The sequence below is a fragment of the Gambusia affinis genome, linkage group LG21 (genome assembly GCF_019740435.1).
Source record: "Gambusia affinis linkage group LG21, SWU_Gaff_1.0, whole genome shotgun sequence".
Classification (NCBI taxonomy): domain Eukaryota; kingdom Metazoa; phylum Chordata; class Actinopteri; order Cyprinodontiformes; family Poeciliidae; genus Gambusia; species Gambusia affinis.
Window position 1 is genome coordinate 11,720,173 of NC_057888.1, and position 16,034 is coordinate 11,736,206.

General features: G+C 39.9%; 1 protein-coding gene across 3 annotated transcripts in view; it reads right to left on the reverse strand.

Moving 5' to 3' along the window:
- Window positions 1–16,034, reverse strand: part of LOC122824553 (solute carrier organic anion transporter family member 5A1) — a 61,075-nt gene that overhangs the window by 26,567 nt on the left and 18,474 nt on the right. Inside the window, exons 1-2 of one of the 3 annotated variants that reach the window (XM_044105351.1) lie at window positions 12,827–12,917; window positions 10,983–12,396 (exon numbers count right to left, since the gene is read on the reverse strand). The exons of the other annotated variants lie outside the window; for them this stretch is intronic. Coding sequence (XP_043961286.1) covers window positions 10,983–11,988 — 1,006 coding nt within the window. The 5' untranslated portion in view covers window positions 11,989–12,396; window positions 12,827–12,917. Of the gene's footprint in view, window positions 1–10,982; window positions 12,397–12,826; window positions 12,918–16,034 lie in introns of those variants that run through there. 3 annotated transcript variants of the gene reach the window in all.

The window sequence follows — 16,034 nt, forward strand, 5'->3', positions numbered from 1 at the left end:
CAGACTAAGATACTCTCCATGCAGGGGATCCCCACACACACTTTGCTAAATCAAATATTTAGGAAAAAAAGAAGTGAACGAAGGGGTTTTCTCTATATTTAGCTTCTCCCCAGTTGCTTTCAACAGCCTGAGGTAACAGTCAGCCAGTGAAGCAGCACCAACACCACAAGCAATGCACTTTTCCTTCTTCACTGATTTCAGATCCAAAAGAATATGCTGTGCATGGCAAATAACTGTTAAAACCAGTGAATCAGCTGCTCCACAAAGAAAAAGGTGTAGCCTGGAAGTGCACTCCTGAGGGACCCGTTCCACCTACACTTTTCCTTTAGTGTGCATTAGAAAGGTCATATATCAAAAACTTAATCAACATTTTTTCAGATTCTATTGCTGTTGTAAGCCTTCTGGAGCTGCACTGACAGCAGAAGACGGCAAATCTGCTGCTGTCAGAAATCTGATCAGACAGAATGTATTTAAGGAGCCAAAGGCTGTGAGACCATGAACAAAGGAAAAGACTCCAAATCAACCAGAAACACGGGAGATGTAGAGAAACCCAGTTTGTGTAACGATGCATATCAGGTCAGAGCGTAGTTGCCCCCTCTCCTGTGCTCCATGGATACATAGAGCCACTTAGTATCGGAGTGTCAGATGGGTAAACCCCCACAAGCAAACTCAGCTAATAAAGACAAAATTGGGATATTGGACTGACTTTTAGAACAGGGGTTTGCAACACCTCTAGTGCTACGGTCCTGCAACTTTTGGATGCCTCCTGGCTCCATCACACCTGAATGAAATGATCAGGCCTTTGTCAAACTTGCTGATGTGGCAGTGAATTCATTCAGCCTTTTGATTAGAGCTGCAGATCCCTGCTTTAGAACAAGATCCTTTGAATTAGGTGTTTCGCTTTACTGTTGTTAAATGATGTGCACCAACTTGTCTAAGTACCCACTAGCCTCATTAAAGTAAACTTGTAGTCTTTTAAAAACAAACTGGGCAAACACTGTGCATGCAGAAGATAGTCTGCTCAATTAACCAGGTAATAGCAACTTGTCTTACCAATGTAGCCAGAGAAAATGTTTTTTGGGCAAAATACATATTTACTTGAAAAGAAAGCCTCACGTTTTGTAAGTTTTAAAGTCTGTATTTTTGCTTCAGTTCATGTATCACCGCCCAAATAAATCACCAGGTTTTTATACCCGACATCAGTCTTTTAGCAGCAAAGTTGATTACGTCAACTTTTATTAAGTGAAAGTTTGACTTAATCAAAGTCAAACTTTGTCTTCAGTGCTTGGTGGTTGTAAATCTCTCCGTTGTAGCAGAGCCATAAGTAAGGGAACCTCTTGACTCGTACTAAAAATTGCTCTTCTGCTCTGAATTAAAGCCAATTACATCAAGTTGGATTTATTTGTAAATATTATTAGACTACATCTAGAAGTATCTTTCTTTTCATGGCAACCCACTGTCATCATTCTTTTCAGAAAATACATTTCCATTCATATACACTATATTTCAACAAATCGTGGTTTCTGGATGTGCAGACCAGCTGATGCCTATTAAATAATGAGAGATTATGATACTTGATCAAAAACAAAATAACTCAGTGACCCCCTACCATTAAATAATCTTAGTAGTTGCATAACCATATATTTTTTTTACAGCATACCACGTACAGAACGTTCCCAAGGTGAGCATCAGCTTAAGCTTGGCCAGTATGAAACATTTTATGGCAGATGGCTCATTTTCTTACACTAAGAGGCCATGTAGGAAATGAGCAAAGGGGCACATGACTACCAGTGCCAAACAAAGCCATGACAGAGCTGAAAAATAAGTTGGACACAAATATTTGTCCCATGTACTTCATGTTTTATGATGCACACTATTTATTTATTTTTTTATCTATGCAGTTACTGAGTTTCTTCAAGTATATACAGTTGAAATAGTTACACTTTTAATTACTACCCTCAACCTTGGAGATAACATCGCTGGATGAAGGCCTGTTGTAAGCAAACGCATGAAAAGGTGAAAATTATTTGCAATGTTTGAGTAGTCTCTATAATTGTACATTTTTTTTCAGTTTTTCTTTTCCCTGAAAGAAAAACCAATTCTCCACATTTCTAAATGCTTCAATGCTGGAGCGCCTTTCAATGGCAGAGCATTGAAGAAATGTTTTTCTTCCTTTGTGGCTCTTCTGCTTCAAATTGCTGCTCGTCCTAACAGCTCTTAGAAGCCTTTCACTCACTGCCACATTTAGTAAATCCCTTTATTTAATTTGACTAATCCATCATCTTTAGTGGGTTTGAACGTAATCCAACGTCTCTTCCAGAAACATGATTTCTGTGCTAAATTAAATGTTTCTTGTTCAAATATCTGTTTGAGCCTTCTTTGAAAAAAGTTATAAAGTAAGTAAAGCACAGACTAAGACGCAGAAACGGAGCTTTACTTTCCACCAGTCACATTCCTAAAGAGCTGCCAAGTCAAAAAGCCATTCCAGTTGAAGATTAGTCATCAGATTTATGGGATTAAAGATACGATAAGTTTTTTTTTTTGTTTTTTTTTTAAAAAGAGCCTTTGTTAAGAGAACTAACCTCTACATTGTGGAGGAAAAGTTTCTGATTATAAACAGAAGTGTGTTTGATGATAGCTTTGGGTTTAATTTTTTTCCCCCTTTTACCAAAAGGTGCCCACTAAACAAGTTCTGCACTGATATCCAGAGAGCCTGTTTCTATTCTTTGGGGTTTTTCTGTGAATATTTAATGTTCCAGCATTGGAAAGGGTGGAGGAGAAACGTTCCGCTGATGAGTGGCCATGAATAACGCATTTGGACTGGGGGTAGAGCCACATTATTGTCGGGGGACTGCGAGTGTGAATCCATTCGAGCAGCTTGGGTTTTAGTTTGCCACAAGCTTGCACCTGCAGCTTTTCAGACTCTCAATGCCAGACGTGGCACAGCAATATGGTTCTTGGTGCTGAAGCTGTGTCCTTTCAGCTTCAGCCAGGAATGTACCATCCAATTTTACTCCACCAAGGTTGTCTTTACTGCTCAAGAGGGAAAATGACCCAGAAACAGCGCTGATCTCACATCTGGTAAAGCTCAAATTAAATGGTTTTAAAAAGGGATTAAGTTTTGTACTTAGAATATTTATTACTCTAAGAGCGTAGATAAGCTTTTGTTATGAGGAACCATCATATGTTGTTCTTTGCACAAAAACAACCTATAACAAAAAAAATATGTTCCAACATAAAGACTTTTTTAAGGAGATTGAGTAAAAACATCTAAACGGCAAAACAATGTGTAGCATTATATATTTCGATTGATTTGCTTTTTGAGGACAGAAACTCATGCAGTTACCATTTCATCAGATTACATCTAAAAGTTGAAATTCATGACGTTTTTTTATATTACAATATATTATTGGCCAAACATCAAACATGAATAGCATCTAACCCAAGAAGACACAAGCCTTCCCAAAGACATTACATAACCTACTGTCAAACTACATCTCATTATATGCAAAAACTTTGCTTTTGCCATCACAATTTCTTTAAATCAGCCAAACAGAAAAAGGTTGACATGCCTGGTGCTTTTCAGCTTAGGTACGTCATACACATGGATGCACAACTCTTCCTGTCAAATGAATGAATGAAACTACAGTTGACGACTCGCATCTCATCTGCCATGTCTGTGCAAGCACAGATGTTCAAACAATGTGGCGCAGTTGCAGAAAAACCAGAAGTATATCAGGAAACATTGAGCGCATCTACAAGCCATGAACAACGCACACACTTTAAGACCTAACCAAAGCCAAAGCGCAGGTGCACTTCTGAATCTCCGGAACAAGAAACCCAGCTGTTCCTTTTCCCCCTCTCATTCACGCCCACTTCTACTGGCTCACAACAACTCTATACATGTAAAAATACTAAGAACAAAAGTGAAGTATGCATAATTATTTAAAATAGTTAATTAATGCACCATTCATTTTCATAATTGTGGACACTTCACAAAAATCAAAGTTAAAATTGTACTAAAAATCAAAGGCTACATAATTCAAAATAAGTTTGAAGCTTAGTGAACAGCACAGAGTCAACCCTCATCCCCATCTCTGAATATTTAAGGCTACATTTCCATCTCGACTCACAATGCATAATTTCCTTCCAACTTTGATGCATGTGAATGTGTGCATGCAAGGGCAAAACAATGCTCCCCCCCCGGGTTAGGTCAGAAATGTGTACAGCCATCCATCTCAGTCAAAGAGAGGCCCATCATGTTCAGGAAGTTCAGCGCAGAGTGCAATGTCCTGGAAGCAAGGCAGAAAAACTCAGGGACAGAGGAGGTTAATATCTGTATGGTACAATAATTTCAAGTTACACCACATGTACATGTAAATCTTAAAATTCTTAAGATTTACATAAAATTCATGAACATCTTTCTTTCTGTCAGTTTTCCTCTAGTCACAAGTCATCAGAGTATCGCAGAGGTCAAGGAGAACAATAGCAAGACTGCTCCTCAGCAGACTTAATGCCGGAACGGAGGACGATTCCTCGTACTCTGCCTCCCGGTCTCTTACAGAAAAATAAATCCCCTACCACCAGCCTAAAGGTTGAATCAGCATGGAAAATATACCTAAAAAGGGCTGAGAAGATGCATAAGTAGACATGACGAGAGTGTAAAAGGAAAGGCAAGATGTCCAAGCTGTTTCTTGTTGGCTTGTTGGACAGAAAGAGCCGACACGGATAGATATGTTGAACACCAAAGCAGCTTAGTCAGCACGATAGCGGCAGCAGTCCTGATATTCATCACAGAACACACTAATCCCATAGCAAAAGACAAACAAGAAGTAATTAAAGACAGAAATTCATTTCTTTACTGGACACAACAGGGAAGAGCGGCCGAGATGTGTTACGGAGGCCGATGAAAGTAAAGGAGCTCATTTAAAGGACTTGAAATCTCTACGGCTAGAAAACCGAAAGTATTCCTTTGTCATTTTTTAATTGACTGAGTCTAATCAAACTTGTGTTCATTCCTCTTGGAAAACATTTGGAGTACGCAAAGATCTAGAAATATTAAGTAAGAAAAACTTTTATCAGAGAGCAGAAATAATTGGAAATCTACAATATTTCTTCGAAAATCTATTTTAAATGTTTGCATCACTAATATAAGGAAGAATGTCTATGTCTTAAACATCAAAGCCTCTTTCAGCAAGTAGCATAATGATCCCAAAATCATGAAAGGGTAAAAAGGACAAATAATAATTCTGGGGTATTTTATGTTCAACAATTTATACCGAAGGTACAAAAAAGCAGTAATCAAATATTGCCTAAAAACATTTCAATTAAAGTGTTTCAGGATACTTAGAGAAAAGCTGAACAAGTGGTCTTTAAACTTTGGTTCAATGACCATTTGCAGCCATCAGAATAATTTTGTGAGGCTCTCAACCGCCCCACGTTTTTTTTTTATCATTGTTTTTAGATTAAGATATTTACAGTTACGTTATTGTGTTTGTAAAATGAAAAAATGATAGGTGTAGCACATAAACTATGCATTTTTTATTTGCAATGTCAACTTAATTTCAAGCCTGTGATCCTTTTAGGAATCTAAAGGTTAGAGTAAAACAATTATCTTTGTATACACTAAGGATTAACAATTTTAACATCTAAGCATGCAGTGATTTATTTTAATGCATTGATTTATTATGACCAACACAAATTTATATTTGCTTCCTAAAGCATGAGGAAAGGTTTCTCAAAATTTAACTGCATTTGTTGGAAGTTGCTCAGAGGCCCAAAAGTCATTACCGGTAAATACGGCAAGAGAGTTGTTATGTTAATAAAAGAGGTGAAAGTTTAAGTCATGCTGGGGACATCGCAAAACAAAGTACACTGCTGTATCTTAAAACCGTGAAAAACAACAAAAAAACATGACAGTTTTTTTGATCAAACCAAAGTTTTATGATAAATTAGTTTAATTGCAGATCTGTTCAGTTAAGTTATTTTCTATATCAACAAAAAGCTTTTTTAGAGTGATTGGAATAACTAGCAATTATCTGACCTTTATTCAGCCAAGTAAGTTTTGCAATTAAAATTAAACTTCAAACACATTTTAACTGCCCAATCAAAGATTTGATAAGATGAGGAGAGTCTGCTTCCTTCTCGTTTACCTGGAAACAAACTATTTCCTGTCAACCTAAAAAACCTTTCATATGTTTTCCCGAAGAACCTTCTTTTGCTGTCAAAGCAACTCAATTACAGTACCAACCGTTATTTAATACCGATGTAAAAACTAATTTACCGTTATGGCTGAGACTCTGCTTTTATAGACCCAAACACACCCCCACACCCAACTGTTCCTTCTCTCCTCAAATAACTCCTTCTTCCTCCTGCATGGACACGTTTTAAAAGCACATGCTGTCACTGGTGGTGCAGGATCAGCCTCACAGAAGTCAGCGGTTCACGCAGGGAGTCATAGTAATCCTACAGTAGTGGCCAAAGCTGTTTGAGCAACACGCGTCTAGAAAAGGTCGTCTGCTGCTGAGTAACCCTGACTGTGCTCTTGGAAAGGGAGCAGTGATATTCAAGCCGCATGTGAGGAGAAGCCAGAGGGACAGTGATGAAGCATGCTCATAGACAACGTCTATGAGCATGCCAGCTTTTTGATGGGGCCATACCTTAAATTCGAGACTGAAACACGATCTTTCATCTGGATGGGACATATAGGGGGCAGTAGAGACGAATCCTCCAGGGACATGTCTGTGTGTGCGCACATTCTGCATTTGATTTGGCTGCAGCAAAGCAGGACAGCATACACAGTTTGATGAGATTGACTCACGCCAGGGCAATGACAAACACAGAGGTTTAACTATAAACTGGCCCTCAAGAGGTGTTTGTTCATTCAATCTGCAGGAGAAAAACGCCACACACACTTTCAGTGGACCTTAGTGAGAGCAAATGTTCTTTCTAAATTTGTCCACATAAAACACACCCCGTGTCCATGCGAACATGTCTGGCTGCACACAGAACTGCTCTTCTGAACCCCTGGGTGGCAGTCAAATATGTCCTCATAAACCGGTGCCCACCATTTTCTTTTAAATCTCTTTCCTTGCAGCTTCAACAAGCCTGCTGTGTTAAATGCTGGCTTTACCCTTGTCCCTTCAGGAGTGCCTAATAGACATTAATAATGCAGAAAAAAACCAATCACACACTTGCATTTTGGTTTTCTGCACTGCACGCTTGTTAAAGCAGAGGCAAGAGGGATCCATTAAATTCGCCCTGCAGAAAGAAGGACATGCGGCGCTGCCTGCAAAGGAATTGCGAGGCTTAGACGAAGAAAGGTTACAAAAAAGGAAACATAGTGCATCAAATGAGGCATGACTGAAATTTACGCAGACTCTTGTGCAACTTCTTCTGAATTTTTATGCAAACACGAGGCGATAGTTACATGGACCCAATCACTAATGTCATTCGATACCGAGAACAGTTTGTCGGCATCATTTGGTTGTAAATCTCAATCTCCTATTATATCCTCAGGTCACTGGCTCTGTCTGGAGGCTGGAATAAATCAGTGACTGGACAACAAGAAGCATGTTTATTGATCGGTAAGATCTTGGAGACGTGCGGTCTACGCAGGAAGAGAGGACGAACAAGCTGACACAGCAGTAAACGACCAAAAGCGATTAAAGTAAAGTTTGTCCTCCTTTCATGGCACTGTTAATCAGCTGACCTGATGCAAACTTTAGGTAAAATACAGTGGCTATGGCACAGTGCCCCACAAAAGTATTCATACCCCTTGAACTTTTTCCCACAAATTGTCACGTTATACTCAAACTTTAGTGTGTTACTTGGTTTTTATGTGACTGACCAATGCAAATTAAACCACAACTGTCAAGAAGGAAAATAATATATGGTTTAAGATTGTTTAAATAAAAATAACAGTCTGGTGTGCATCTGTGGTCAAATCATTCCAATGTAGCTTGTAAACACTTATATGTGTAGAGTTGTTGACCTAGTGGGAGATGAACATCCACACCAATCAAGTGTTTTAAACAAAGCAATGTGTCAAAAGCCTTCTTCCACATCTGTTAGCATGAAATGTCCAAAGTTTGGGAAAATGTTTTATAACGCAAATCGGCCTCCACAGAAAAGCTGAAGTCAACTTGGTTGGACTGGGTTTTATTTATATGTGTAAGACTAAGAAGGGTCTAAACATGCAGCCCACACTTTTCAGATTTTTATTTGCATGAACTTCATCCCACTTCACAATAATGCTCTACTCTGTTCTAACACAACAGGGTTTGTGAAATTGATGTAACAAAATGTGATGAAGTTAAATTATATTGAATATGTCTGTTGCTACAGCAGAGTGGGTCAGGGGGCTTTGTGTCTCTCCAATGACACAAGAATTACCCCCTCACTGTAAACCGCATTGTCCCAGAAAAGCGAGCAGCTCCTCCCCTTTGGGTTGCTGCAAACTGAGATGGGCTTTACATTCATAAGATGCGAGGAGAAATCTCCTACAGCGATGGGTAACCTATATTGGGATATAATGAATTTGGAGATATACGGAAATTGGTAAGTGCAAGCACAGATTCAGCTTCATTCCAAGCATAAACTGACTCAAAATACAACTAAAAAAAAAAGGTAAAAATAGCAAAAGAGAGCAAATAACACTTTCAAGAGAACTTGGTGACAGCAAATGTTCTTTCTAAACCACATAAAACAAGGTGTTGCAGACACCTTGGTTTGTGTCAGCAACACAAACCAAGGACGTTTTCCTTCACCTATCTGCTCCCTCTCTGCCATGTGAGAACAAATCTTTGTTTTCCCCAAACACTGCTTTACTGGAAGGAAGTGGATGATCCCTCTACGAGTCCTCTGACATAGCCACCAAGGTCATGAGTGCAGCGTCGTAGGGAAATCTGGGCAACAGTGTATCTGTAAGCATTGATGCATTACCTCAGGGCCACCTTACAAAGGTGAAAGCAGGAAAAGAAAGTGTCGGAGGATCTTTCCTCCCTTGTTTTCAGTGTCTGGTTCAATAGCTCTGCTGCACTGGCTCCCCTTGACGCATGGATTAGATCAATTCTGGGTCTCAAAGGTAGGCAGCGAATATGCTCCATGAGGCGTGCGATGCCTCAGTGAGTGCCGAGTCCCAACACTGTGGTCAACGTTGCACAACTGTTTTTAAGCATTTTTGTCTAGCAGAGTTGAACTGAAAGCCTAAAAAAAAGTCTGAAAGATAGCAGAACAAAACGTCTGTATTTGCACTAAAGTCTAACATTTATTACCTTTGTCAACATGTGGATGCTTCTTTCCTGTTGTATTTTGCATTTTCTATTACAACTGATCTAATAATGCCTTGCCTTGCATAACAAAGAATTTACTTTTTGCTTTTCATTGTCATTGACTAACTCATGAGTATGCTTTGAACTTGTTTGAAGGTGAACATCTGTTCCAGTCTAAAGTTTTGGATGCGTTTACCTACATCCATCTTCCCACAGACCGTGACGAGTTTCCGTTTTTCAGTTTCAGGAAAGCAACCCTGCAGAATGATTGCACAACTGCCATGTTTCAATGTGTTTGGTGTGCTCAAAGTAATGTGCAGTGTTAGGCTTTCTCCACATAAGAACAAAAAGAAATGAAAAGCATCCACCATTGTCACCCCTTTGTGTTAATGCATCACATAAAATCTTAACATAGAATTTCTCGCTGTATCATGACAAAATGTGGACATTTAGGGGGAATGCAACACTTCTTTTGACCACAATACAGCTGGAGCCACGTTAAAATGACAATGATATTGACCTCCTTATTTGTGGCTTTTTGTGAGAACCTGTACACATTGTGTGAGTTTTCCAGGTCCCAACAATGCAACAACAAAAACCCAGACAGATACAAATTGAGAATACTTCTGCAGTCAGGATCTTCTCCATGAACTATGAGAGGAATGTGACAAGTAGCGCAGCAATCTTAATTCAATAAGGTCACTAAAGTTCCCGCATACCAAATAAATATATGGATACTATGTAATAAAATGCCTGAATGGCTTAGGGATGAGCATACGATCATGGACAAAGAGAAAACAACCTGCTACCATGGAAAACAAAGCAGTATCCTGTCAGTTCTTGTTAGACGGGAGTGCAACTTTCATTCCAGTCGACAGACTCGCCTAAGATCACATCTGTATTATGCACAAACACTCACAAGAAGACGTGATTGGCTCGTTGTGCATAAGCAAGTTATTTTTGCATTTTGTTCATGTCTATACGTCCATACGGTTACCTCTGGCCTGCAGTATTTTTGTCCACCTCAGGGCTATGCAGAGATCGCATGCCACTCAGATTAAATCAGAGGGACAAAAGATTTGCATTGGCATGCAAGCTTATACCGCCCTGGTCAACAAGATGGTTATAAGCTGCCTTCTAAATCTAATCAAAAATATAATCAAATCCATTTTGATGGCAATGAAATCAGTTTGGTTGATTATCAAGAACTCGGCATGCTTCCAGTCACATACCAGGCACAGGTTGTGCCGTCGACTGGCGACTGGTGAGATTACTCAAGGAACATTTGCCTATTCAAATACATTATAGGGTTGCTAAACCATTTTTTTCTTGTCAAAATTCCAAAAATTTCCACACTCAATTTTCCAGAGTTTATGGTCAATGTTTACCTTTCAGTATGATTGTACTTCATAAATAATTTTGTCCTACAGTCATGATTTAAAAATGGCTGCCCTAACAGACGGACATTACACAAAGACAATAAGACAGGGTTTAAAGCTTAGTCTATTTCTTTCCACGCCATTTGTTTTCCATTGTTATGCAGCCCTGAAAAACCCCTAAACTTCCTACTTTCGAGATGGAGAAGGATCCTTGAAATGGACCACCCAACTCTGCTACTACATCTTAAAAACAAAGTAAATGGCATAGACCAGAGCTATTCTGTCTGGTTGCAATGATTTCACATGTGCCACCAAATCCAGCTTCTCTTACCCAGGTACAAAGAAGCATTTTCTTTCTTCACGTTGTCGTCCAGGTAGGTGGGTCCCAGGGTGTAGATTGGTGTCGACCCCATGCCAATGAGTATCTGGGCACAGATGAAAAGCGCCACATACAGGTTGTGCTCATTGCCCTCCTGATCTCGGGGGCAAGACGCCACTTCCATCTCCCGCCTGCTGCCGTTCTCGCTTTGGCAGAGGCCTTCGTGGCCCGTTGATGAGTTCATCTCCTGGATCTGGTACGGTGGGGAGATGAAATGTGGCAGGGAGAACAAGCCCGCCCCCACGGCTATCACGACACCGCCCACGGCCAGCCAGCGCGGCCTCTGACCCCTGCCGCCAAAGTAAGAGATGAAGACCACCACCAGCAGGCTGCCGATGTCGAAGCAGCTGACCAACAGGCCGGACTCAGAGCTGCGTAGGCTGTAGCGCTTCTCAATGGTGGTGATGACACTGCTCAGGTACCCCGAAACCATCAGGGACTGAATGAAGGTCAGGTAGCACATGCAGAACAAGAAGCAACGCGAGTCGCTCAGGATAACCCGCACACACTTTCTGGCCGGGATCTGAATAAACCGGCTCAGAGAGAAACCAAGTTTTCTGCCTCTGAAGCCTGTGGGCCTGTGACTCTCCACCGGCATGGAGCTGCTCAGCCCCACCATGCTGGACATTGAGGGGGAGAAGTCCGTCCATGAGGAGGGGGATTCTGCCTGGCTGGATTCTGGGGTCTTGAGCTGGAGCGCCCTGCTGTCCTCCACGGCCACGCAGGAACAGGTTGTACCGACTTGCTGAGGGTGTGCAGAGGGGCCAACACCATGCTCGCATGGTCCATTCAGGATGGGTAAGCTTTTGGACTTGAAACAGTTTTCGGCAGAGACGTACTGGTCCTGGAGCTCACGGATCTCCATGGACTCGGACAGATCGCTCCCCGTCTCATCATGGTCTGATGAAATCATGGCGCAGTTGGAGTTGAATCCTTGTGTCCGTGGTAACGGGTCCATCAGTAGCTAGTGCACACACCAATATTGTAGATGTGGTGCAGGTTGCTGAGGTGGACAGAAGACTTTCTGGCCAGTAGGACTGAGACAGACTTAATACCTCTGCTTATATTCATGGTTGATTCCACATTTCTTATCCCACCAGAGAAGCCTTTCTAGAAGTAGAACTTTGGGACTTGGACATATTTAACATTTGTGCTTTCTTGATAGATGACAATAGAGCAAAATCTTTTTTCTTTTTCTTTTTACAAGATGAGATTTGCTAGAGACCGTTTTGTCAGCATTTGATTCAAACTGAACATGTCACCAGTATGAAAACGATGATGTCACATGTTGATATTGACTTTATGGCTCTTTGTTAGACAGCAGCCTGGCTTCAATATTTTCTTTGTCACATAGCTGTGCAGCATCCTGGAGAATAAAAAAAAAAATAACAGTCAATATGTAGATTTCTGACGATGGTATGTTTAAAAATCTATAAAAGTGAAATACTTTGATGTATCGTGTTTCTGTTTTTACTGGGTGTCGAAACGGGATTAATATCGCTATACAATTTTATTTTAAAAATATGTCCTTAAAAATGTAAACTAATACAATTCTAGATAAAAAAACAAGTTCACTGCCAAGGTATTACGTTAATATATTTTAATTGTCTTATTTAATAACAAAATGTAAAAATAAACAGAGAGAACAAAAGACCACGCTCTCCACGAACGTCTCAGACACCACTTTGAGAATAAAATCAACACAAATTCAACCCGAGTCTTATTAATGACACATTTGCGACTTTAAAACCCGCGTCAAAATAACTGACGACGTGACTAAAGGTTGTTATACTCACAGAGGACTGAGAGGAGGGAGGTAGCCTGTTGTTCTCCGCTCAGCAGTCACACACTGTATGAAAGCTGCTTGATGCGGATAGCGGCTGCTGCTGCCGGTGTTCTGTCAGATAGCCATACATGTCAGAATAACATACATATGGTAAGAGCGCATGCGCACGCATGCGCATTCTGCAGGAGGTCCGCCATATTGAGAGGAGTCGTCAGCTTGTCATACGCGAGAAGAGATACAATAAAAAGTAACTAAATAAATTAAATTTAACGTCCTAAAACACGCCCTGTTTAAATTCACGTCCCCCACTTCCTTAATATTTTTGGGTTGGATAACATGTCTGCTAACTTGGATAGCATGTCGTGTATGAAAACGCAATTTTTACCCACACTGAAACTGGGGCAAAACCAGTGTTTCACTTTTGAAAAAAATCCTTATCTACGTCATGATTCTATGTTGCTGATTAAATAAAATCATATGGTAATGACAACGTATACATGTCTGAGCTAAGCGTATGACTATCTGACAACGTATGCTGAAACGTATGCAAACGTATGCTGATCTGACAGATATAGCCATCAGTTTGTCATACGCGTATGACGATCTGACAATGTATGGCTATCTGACAGAACACCGGGGAGGAGGAGGCGATGGCTTCGAGGACTGTCGGAAATTCTAAAGATTTGTCTTTTAAGAGTAATTTAGAGCAGGAAAGCACTCTAAACTTTGACAAAAGTTGCTGACACCAGAAAGTAATTTATTGGCTGTGTAATTTTTACGATTATAAAAACAAAAAGTTGTTTTCGGGACATTCAGTCTCACCTTTAAAATGTGTGTTTCTTTAAAAAAATATATGAATGAAGAACACTCTGTGATTTTGAACAGATTAAGGAATGTGACGGCGGAGTAGTCTCCTCAGTCGCTTTACTTAAACTTTACTTAAAGAATTCGTCAAAAGCTACCATTCTCCCCAAAAAACGTTCATATTTACAACTTCGAGACAAAACCCAAATATGGATTTGTTCCTTACCAGTTAGCCGGCATATCAGTCGGATCAAATGAATGACAAGAGTTTCTGATGGGAGGAGGGGTAACTCTAAACCAACCAAACAGAAATTCAATCAGGTTTTTAATTGATAGCACTAAAATTATTCATTGGAGAGCCTCGCATTCAATAAAATGTAATGCCTATATTCGACATTTGAATGTGGCTCACTCCTCTGGGTGGCACATGGCTTTGGTAGAGTTGCAACCACAAAATTTAACTGCAATATCTCTTTAAGATTCAGCTCTACTGTAAAGACCCACAGTCTGAACCATTTCTGAATTAAGCATGTACAGGAAACCTTATTAGAGTTTGCGTTCACAACTATGCACATGATTTTACACAATCATGTGCAGATTACCTTTTGATGACTGTTTTATGTTAACTAGAGCAAACCACAAACTGAACTTTTTGTAGCTTTCTTTCTTTAATGGCTGTCTTCTTGCCACTGGTCCATCAAGGCTTGATTTGCAAAGTGTCTTAATATTTGTCCAAGATCACTTATTTTCACTTCGTTTTCTTTTGCTGAGTTTTATTATGTCTATTGATCCAACTGTGACACTTGTTAAAATGTTGTTTATATTCCATTACTAAATTATTTTCTCTCTCCCTTATTAATTTTGTTGTTTTTAAATGTTTGAGCCTTGGATGTGCAATCTGCTGCTGCCCTTTCTTAAATGAAACTTCATAATTCAGTTAATTAACATACTATGTTTATGTTGTTAAAAGGCATTGATAATGCCTTTTAATCTTCAAAGCAACAATGATATGGTAACAGAGAGCAGACACCTATCGCTTCTGTATTTTTCTTTATTTAATGTGCAAACCCCGCTTATTTCGGTGCGCCGCCAAGTACGCCGGTGTGTAAATGGTGGAGAGCCCGCAAAACATAAAGGCGTCTTGATCCTGTTGTTTATGCCACAAAAGTCAAGTCGGAACATGTATCTTCGTGAGCGACTTTTCCTGAACTTCCCATTTGATTAAATCTGAAGCCGAGTGAAGTAATACACGCGCTCGAGGGAGTTATAACAGAAATAAATAATACAAATGAAGAAAAAAAAGTCCTTAATAAATGCTTCTCCGAAGTTTATTAATCTAAACTAGGCTGAGGTTACTCGAAAACTCGGCCTGCCTGGACGAGCATGTTTGTCGGCACATATGGTGGGCCTCTTTCGTCATGTGGACAGCTGGGACCCTTGCTGACATAGCAGTGGCCGGTCAGTGGTCCCAGGCAGCCTCACGCGGACAATAGCTATCTGTGTCCGTTTGTGTCTGACGTCACAAACACAGACCGATACCACTCTGTGGCTAAAACTGGATCAGGACAGATGATATTCCTGCTGACACAGCTAAAATATTTTTGAAGATATTAATCTTTTGCACACTTCTCTATATTTGTAACTCGTGAACACGTGTTTTGTGTCACTGCAGATGAGAATTTTATGATTCTGAGATCTTGAGGATATTATACCGATTTATGATCATTTCTCCCGCCGATCTGTCGGATAAATGAAATAGATAAATGGCTTCCTCTGAGGACATTAAATTATTAATTTGACTGCGTTATCGGTCACTTCTTCTCATTCTGCTCCTCTTTCATTCTTGTAGCTATAAACTGCACTTACAGGATTTCGGGGAATGTTTCTACCAGCTATCTCTACTGAATTTTTCATTAATCTCATTGGCTGAATAGTTCAAGATGGGATTGGCAGGAGTGTTAATTGTCCCTTAAATATTGTACTTTTAGGTGAAAACTTCACATTTGGTCTTATTTCACCAGAGCACAATGAAACGTGTGGTTCATAAAACACACTTTTCAAATAAAAGGAAGTTAACAGAAATATCTTAAAACGACTAAGACTTTTACATCAATTTCACAATTACTGTGCTTGTTACTTTGTCTTGTTCTCACATAAAATCACAATGAAATAAAATATTGTTTTAATAAAATATGACATTTGAGGGAACAACATTTCAGGGCGTTCCCACACAAACACCTAATTTTTCCATCCTTCACTTCCTTTTTACAAGCCAGTTTGTGTTTCATTCCACTCAGTAGTGGGGAAACAATGAAAAATATCTCGATCCATCTCAAGGCTTTTGAGACTTTCGCTCAGCAAGTTGTCATCAGGCTAACAGCACAAAATGGATTCATGTATACCACAACCCCCAA